This window comes from Bison bison, unplaced genomic scaffold (assembly GCF_000754665.1).
Source record: "Bison bison bison isolate TAMUID 2011002044 unplaced genomic scaffold, Bison_UMD1.0 scf7180017864321, whole genome shotgun sequence".
NCBI lineage: Eukaryota > Metazoa > Chordata > Mammalia > Artiodactyla > Bovidae > Bison > Bison bison.
In genome coordinates this window covers 312132-319793 of record NW_011494893.1, presented here as the reverse complement: position 1 = coordinate 319793, position 7662 = coordinate 312132, and the positions used below count along the sequence as shown (strand labels likewise).

General features: G+C 46.8%; 1 protein-coding gene across 5 annotated transcripts in view; it reads left to right on the top strand.

Annotated features, from left to right (window-relative positions):
* EXOC2 (exocyst complex component 2) overlaps positions 1-7662 on the top strand; it is a 125470-nt gene that overhangs the window by 79502 nt on the left and 38306 nt on the right. For all 5 annotated transcript variants that reach the window (XM_010852998.1, XM_010852994.1, XM_010852995.1 and 2 more), the window contains 5 exons: positions 712-792; positions 1030-1089; positions 1801-1862; positions 3347-3413; positions 6067-6183. In XM_010852998.1, coding sequence (XP_010851300.1) covers positions 712-792; positions 1030-1089; positions 1801-1862; positions 3347-3413; positions 6067-6183 — 387 coding nt within the window. The remainder of the gene's footprint in view (positions 1-711; positions 793-1029; positions 1090-1800; positions 1863-3346; positions 3414-6066; positions 6184-7662) is intronic.

The window sequence follows — 7662 nt, the reverse complement described above, 5'->3', positions numbered from 1 at the left end:
GATCTCTCTGTCCACGGGGTCTGTCCATGCCCCTGTCCTTCAGGCCTCGCTGTCCCAGGGGCTTCTCCTGCTGCGACAGATCCCTTCGTTTATCTTCCTTTGAGGGCCCCGTCCTTCTCTCCATTGCATCTACTGTTTTATTTCTGTGCCTTTTTTTGTAAAAAGTGACAGTTTTGATTCCACTCCAGAATGTACAAGTAACAGGAATGCGTGCTGCTGTCCCCTGAAGTGGACTCGCACAGAGGGAACCCGTAGGAGCAGCTGGGGCTTGTTCAGACTCATCTCAAAGGAGATATTTTCAAGTTTTATTTTCTGACTTGATGGACACAGAAGGTGACTGTAGAGACGGTACTGAATGGCAGGTGCCAGCCCTCCTCCGGTCATGGTTGCCGGCACCTCATGTTGATGGGTCCAGAGATGAGCAAGGCCTGGGGCTCACGCTTCTCCCAGAATGTGTCACGGCTGTGCTTCATTCTGGCCCCTGCCCTCTTCCAGAAGAGAAGGTTGGAGAAGAGTTCTTGCTTTACCTGACTTGTGTTCTAGTTGAGTTAGACGTCCTCTCCACTGCTGGGAGTCACTGTCTGTCAACACCCGGTGCAGACTGCGCTGGCCCAGGTGGCCGGGACACCGCATGTGGCCCTGTCCTCTCTGTGCACCTGGAAGCTGGGTGTCGGGGCCACGTGCCCAGGCCTGTCTGCTCTGTCTCTGCAGCCCTGCCGGTTTGAGCGCTGCGTGGTGCTGTCCCTGCAGTCGTTGCGTGGTGTCCTGGAGTGCAAGCCCGGAGAGGCCAGCGTGAGTGTCGGGGGGCAGCTCCTGGGCAGGGGGCGCCCAGGATACAGGTTTGGGTCATTGCGGCACCAGAACTGCCGCCCTGTCACTCGGCTTGAGGCCGGCTCTCTGTCTGCGTCCCCTTTCAGAATCGGGTTACCCACCCTGGATGCCCTTGTCCATATGTTCACTGTTTACATCAAGCTCCATGAACAAAAGGATTTTTTAGCTAAGTACAAAAATTCTCATTCCTCCTTACAGGTCTTCCAGCACCCTAAAACCCAGGAGGAGGTTTGCCAACTGAGCATCAATATCATGCAGGTACTTTGTAGAAGCAGTGGAGACTTGAGACAGTGCAGACCGTTGGTCTCCCTCCTGTTTATAATCAGTGTAGAGCAGATGCTGACAATTGTATGTGTCCTTTTGCATTTTGTGTGAGTCCATAATAGTTTATGGTAGGTAAGTTCAAGGCACGAATAGTTGCAGCTTGCTTAGCAGTACCTCCCCCAGTAACTCATTGTTATTATGCTGCCTGTTCTGTGTTCTCGTGGGACTTTGTACATGTATATTTGTATATGTATGTGTATATGTCTGTGTATATATATATATATGTTTCTGCTGGAGCACAGATTAAATGACAGTGATGTACATTTTATCTAGAGCCCCAAGTTCCTTGGGGCCAGTGCTTTGTGGGCACATATACACAGTTGAACACATGAGTGAGAGGAAGGAAATAAAATATATTCAAGAACTTAACAGTGGGATCAAAACATAGGTGCTGTAAGTTTTTTTTTAATCACTTAGCATTATATATGGGGACATGTACTCCCAGTGCTTATGCTCTTAAATGTGCATGTGTAGATACGCCCTGTATATGGGGTGCAGTTTATCCCTAACAAGGCATATATACATATATACCACTCGCAAGGTATACACTGTATTTCTGGTTATTTATGGAAAATTATCTTTGCTGTCCAGACAGATGAGCATCTGAGGGTTCCTGTCACTGAAATGTCCCATTTTTTGACTTAGGTTTTTATATACTGTCTGGAACAGTTGAGCACCAAGCCTGATGCCGATGTAGACACTGCACAGTAAGTAGAGCTGCGATCAGCCTCGCTGGAGCGTCTGTGCAGACTGAAAGCACAGCCTCCTGTTCTGTGTTTGGTCTTGTATCCTGAGACTCACAATAAGAGAGCGCGTGCTCATGTGAATCCCATGTTTCTGTATTTGGCCTCTATTCTTTCCACAGTTTCTTCATCTTCTGAACTTGTCTCAGCTTTACTAGAGGCACTTTGAGCAAACTGAGTACGTGGTTAGCTCCCTAACTGTCCAGAGGAGCAGGGTTTGTAATAATAGAGGGGAAATGCACAACTCCTCGTCGTTGGCAGCCATGTGGTTCTGTGTTGGGCGTTGTCCCAGCTGCTGTTAGAGGCCCGCAGTGTGGGTGGGGTGATGTCCCGGCCGGCTTAGTTACCTGAGCCCAGAGCGCACACCTAAGTCCTGACATTTCCAGATCCGAGAGATCGTTCTGTCATCGTACTGCTCCCTGGGGTTGTTGAAACTTCGTCTTTCTGAATATTTGGCACATGGGACTTACTGTACCTGAGGTTTCTGCTTGCACACAAATAATACTGAAATAAATGCCTCTTAATTAAAGCTGTAATCTAACTGACAGCTGGAGATTTTCTCATATTTGTCTGGTTTTTGCCTCTCACTGTATAAGACATTTATTCCTTTGAAGCCTAATAAATATCCAGTTCTGGTTTGTCTTTGATTTTTTATGTTTAGCACATTCATTTACCAGGAATTTATATTGTTAGCAGTTTCCTGATATTTTTGATTAAATAAGTCTTGTTTTGTTACGATTTCTGTTCCACATGTCATTGAATTATAGTAGTGAAGGTATTTCTGAAGTTTTTCTGCTCTATTTACTCAGATGTTTCCTATCAGTTTATATTGTTTTAATTATCATTATTTTAACTTCTTTCAGATTGCTATCCTTTTATTGCTTTTTCTATTTTAAAATATTATTTGATATCTTTTTCATCTTCCATATGAATTCTAAAATCAGTTGGTCAGATTTAAAGAAAGAGATCCTGCTGAGGTGTTACTTGTCACCTGCCGTGTCTTGTAAATTTACTGGTAGCTCTTTGGTGTCTCCTCCCCTGCATTTCTGTGTATCTGGTCACTTGTGGGTTAGTAACTAATTTCCTAACTCAGCTCTCCTGTTCGTCATTTACTGTGAACATGAGCTTGAACGAATTCCCTTTAGATTGTGATGGGCAAAAACATTTCAATTATGAGAGTCTATACCTAGAAATTAAATTATTGGGAAGACCCCACAAACACATTTTATATGGCCCATGTTAACAGATAGTTCACAGTTTCTACTTCGAGCTGTTAGGTATTAAATATTAAAAAGCAGAAAGTTATATGATTTTTGACCAAAAGATTTTAAAGTCAAATTTACATAGGTTTTATGGAATTTTTTACTGAGGTATAATTGACATTATATTAATGTTTTTAATTTTAGTGCTTTAACTATAACTGTTCTCTTCCTTACTTCTCTATTCAGTCTCTCCGTTGATGTTTCTTCTCCTGATTTGTTTGGAAGTATCCATGAAGACTTCAGTCTGACTTCTGTAAGTGAGATTGTAAAGAGATGATAAATAGAAAGTGAAGCATGTCATTGGACACTGCACAATGGCTGCGCATAGCTCAGCCTGAAAGTCCTTTGTTGCTGCGTTATTGCTGTGGTCTAGTGGGCTGTTGGCCCCCGGGAGAGAAGTCCAGGTACAGATTTGTAGATCAGCAGTGTGAGGCCTGGGATGGGATGAGGGTATGAGGGACAATCCTAGTGGCTGGAGAGGAGACCACATATATAGAAATCCTGTTGGGGTTCAGGATTCAAGGGGAGGCCTGAAGAGAGAGCCTGGGAGCTCCAGAGAAGGAAACATCAGAGAGGAAGAAATCCAGATGGAAAAGCAGACTGCTGGAGTGCCTGCAGGTCAGACGGAAGCCAGGGCTCGTGGGGGTGTGTGGACGGCTGTGGGGCACTGCCTACACTGGGTCAGGGGTGAGTGGAGGCTGTCTGTTGAGTTCAGACGATGCTTCCACTGTGAACATGAAGAGAAGGCTGGAGAAGCACATGCCGAGACAGTGTCCTTCTCTGTGGAGAGGAGGGCTGCCCCTTTCCTGGTCGGTGGGACAGGCCCTGTTGGCACACGACAGTCTTCCCAGCACGGAGGCGGCTGCCGCGTGCTCGGCATCTTCCTTCTCGGGCTGACACCGCCCGCTGGGCCTGGTTCTCCTCAGAGCCTGGACCCTACCTCGAACCACGCCTTAGCCTCCATCTGCCTGCTCTCAGCCAGAAGCCTGAGTGAGTCACACTGTCTCCTGTCCCCCTCTCCTGAGATTGTCCCAGATTTGGTGCCAAGCTCAGTCCCTGTGCTTTTCTCCACTAGATGATACTGCATTAGATTTGGCCCTGGGGATTCAGGTCTTTGTAGGGTCTTGTTCTGGTTCTCAGCGAGGGCAGCGTGGGAAGAAAGGGGGCTCATCCCTGGTCCTCTTCTGGCTGCCGTTCACTGACTGAAGGGCTTCAGGCACCATGGAGAGTGGCCTGATGCCTGCATCACAGAGATGCTGCGGAGGGCCAGGACGGTGCCTGAGGCCGTGGAGTCCTCGGTCTGCAGATCCTGCCGTGGATGGGCCACAGAAGAGGGCAGAGGATACGCTGCAGGCTGGAGCAGGCCACTGGCAGGCGGGGCAGGGGGAGGGTGCTTGGCGGCCAGCTCCCCAGGGAAGGCGAGTAAGGATGGACTGTGGGCCTGGGAGACCAGGGGAGATCAGATTGGCTGCAGAGGAGTCACGTGACTGCGTCCCAAGTGCCTTACAAGGGCCATATGGTAGCAGCAGGGGGCGCAGGCAGGGGTCCAGCCTCCCCCAGCCTCGCCTGTCACCCCCGGTCTCACGGTGCCCATCTCACGAGGTTTGAAGGTGGAGCATGGAGTAGGGTAGATTACAGCCCATTTTCCTTATTTTAGCCTCCACTTCTCATCCATAGAGTCATCCAGGCCGTTTCATTGCTTTAAAAGCACCGTAATAATTCTGGGCCTTTTAATTATATTTTTTGATGACCACAAAAGACAGGTAGATCACACTGTGCCAGAACTAAATAATAAAATTTTAAATAAAGACCTAGCAATGTACACACTGTGAAGACACTGAATGGGATTCTTGGGTGATGTGGGCCCAGCCAGGGTGGCCCTGTGGTCTGCACACCTGCCTTTCTGTCACTGACCTCAGTCACTGATAAGTGCACCACAGCGAGCCCAAGACGGGCGGGAGTGTCTCCTGGGGAGGATCTCTGCCCTCGAGTTCAGTCAGGATCTAAACCGAGGCCTCAGATTAGTCACACTTGTTCTGGAGAAACCCTCCCCTGAGGAGATGGGACAGAGCTGTTCCTAGAACTTTCCTTACAAGCCAGTTCTTCTGAACTCTACGAAGAGGACTGATTCGTCAGCCTGGGGGTCTGGTCACTTTGATGTGAAATCACCATGAGCAGCCAGAAGCCTGGGGGTGTAGCATGGCCCTCTCCGTGCCTGACTGGGCGGGCGCCCGGCTCTGTCCCCTCGCTCCCCCCAAGAGGGAGACTCTCCATGAGGAGGGCTGCAACAGCCTCGTGACTGAGGGAGCCATTACAGTTTTCTTCCAAGTTATGAAAAATTTAGAAGTTATTTTCCAAGAGTTTCACCGTTTTTTGGCACTTATTTTTAATACTCATTTTTATAGCTATTTTGGGTGCAAAACATGTAGAATAAACAGCAAAGTAGAACCCCTTTCCTAAGAACTGCTGCTGCTGCTAAGTCGCTTCAGTCGTGTCCGACTCTGTGTGACCCCAGAGACGGCAGCCCACCAGGCTCCCCCACCCCTGGGATTCTCCAGGCTAGAGCACTGGAGTGGGCTGCCGTTTCCTCCTCCACCTAAGAGCAGCATCTGACCCCACCTCACTGGTTACCTGTGCTCCGTCCGTCTGCTTTCCATATAGTTGTTAGAGTTCCAAAGGAATTTGAGTTAAACATGATTTGACTCTTCAGTGTGTTAGGTGGTTAGTTAGTAGAATTACAGATTTGTATTATGTTTCTCTGTTACTGGAAAGAAGGAACCAAGATAAAGTGCTGAATATTGATATGAAACATGAAGAGATTGTAATTAGCAAGTGGGAAATGTTATCTGTTAGACTTTCAATTTGTTACTAGAAATGTAATTTTTAAAATTTTGTTTTGGTTTTAGGAACAGCGACTTTTGATAGTCCTAAGTAATTGCTGCTACCTAGAACGTAACACCTTCCTAAACATAGCAGAACATTTTGAAAAACACAACTTCCAGGGAATAGAAAAAATAACACAGGTCAGTGGTCTTCACACCCGCTTAGTTTCAGCTGTTTTCCCGGTGCCGCCCCCTGCTCCTCCCACCCCGCTCGCCCCGCCCCCTGCTCCTCTACCCTCACTTCCCGGTCCCATCTCCTCACAGCTCACCTGGAGTTAATGCTCTTCTCTTTCTCTGGAGCAAAGTCCTTGCAGGGGTAGAGCTGGCATATTACCCACCCAGGCTTCCCAAAAGTGAGGGAAGGAAAGGAGAGAAAGGCTTCCAGAGGCATCTCAGATGCGGCTCCTTTCAGGTTAGAGCTGTCACCAGCCAACATCAAGCCCCAAGCCTGCACAGTCTCCTCTCCTTCCTCTCTCCTGCTCCGGGGACCACAGCAGAGCTTCTGCGTGCCTGCCGAAGTATTTGCACGGGTGCGGTGCAGACACACACACGTGTGCACACACATGCACGCAGGCACAGCTCTAGGTTGCTTTGTCTTTGCTGAAAAACACACCCCTTCCCCTCTCCAGTCCTGCATGTGGAGAATTGGACAAAAATGAGTCCTGCATAAATAAATAATTGGAGTGTTTTTTTGTTTTTTTTTTTTAATGATGTTGCACTTTGGTGTTTATATTTTTCAAGTAATCAGAAAAGAAAAAGATGAAGTAATCTTGTTATTATTAAAGGTTGCTTGGTTCCTGGGCAAAGGTTTATCAGATTTCTAAGTAAAGCAAGCTAGAACCACTTTTTTTTTAATGTCAGTGCAGTTCTCTTAGTGCAAAGAATAAGATAGTGATCTTGTTAATCTTACAATCAAAAAGTGCTCTGGATAGATTGCATACTTTTTACAAATGATGGTTCCAGTTCATGAACTTGATTGGGATTTTTTTTAAAGATTGAAAATGTCAGAGTGGGTGGCTATGTCTTGTTTTCCTGCCTTTTTGTAAAGATTAATCATCCTGATGAGAAATGTTGTGACTTAAGGGCCAAATGTCGAGTTTATTTCCAGAAATTTTTGGTTGAGAATTGCAAGGTGTTCTCTTGCAGTAAAAAGTTAGTATTTGTAGAAAGTGGGCATTTTGTTTTTATGCAGTAATAATAATGACACTAACATTAGTATTGGAGAAGTCTTTTATTATTTTAAAAATATATGAAATGATTAGGAATTGCATATAAAAGCAGGGAAAGATTTCAGATCAGTCGCTCAGTCGTGTTTGACTCTTTGCAACCCCATGGAGTGCAGCACACCAGGCCTCCCTGTCCATCACCAACTCTTGGAGTTTACTCAAACTCATGTCCATTGAGTCGGTGATGGCATCCAACTATCTCATCCTCTGTCGTCCCCTTCTCCCCCGACCTTCAATCTTTCCCAGCATCAGGGTCTTTTCAAATGCATCAGTATTTGAAAAGAGTATTGGAGTTTCAGCTTCAACATGAGTCCTTCCAATGAACACCCAGAACTGATCTCCTTTAGGATGGACTGGTTGGATCTCCTTGCAGTCCAAGGGACTTTCAAGAGTC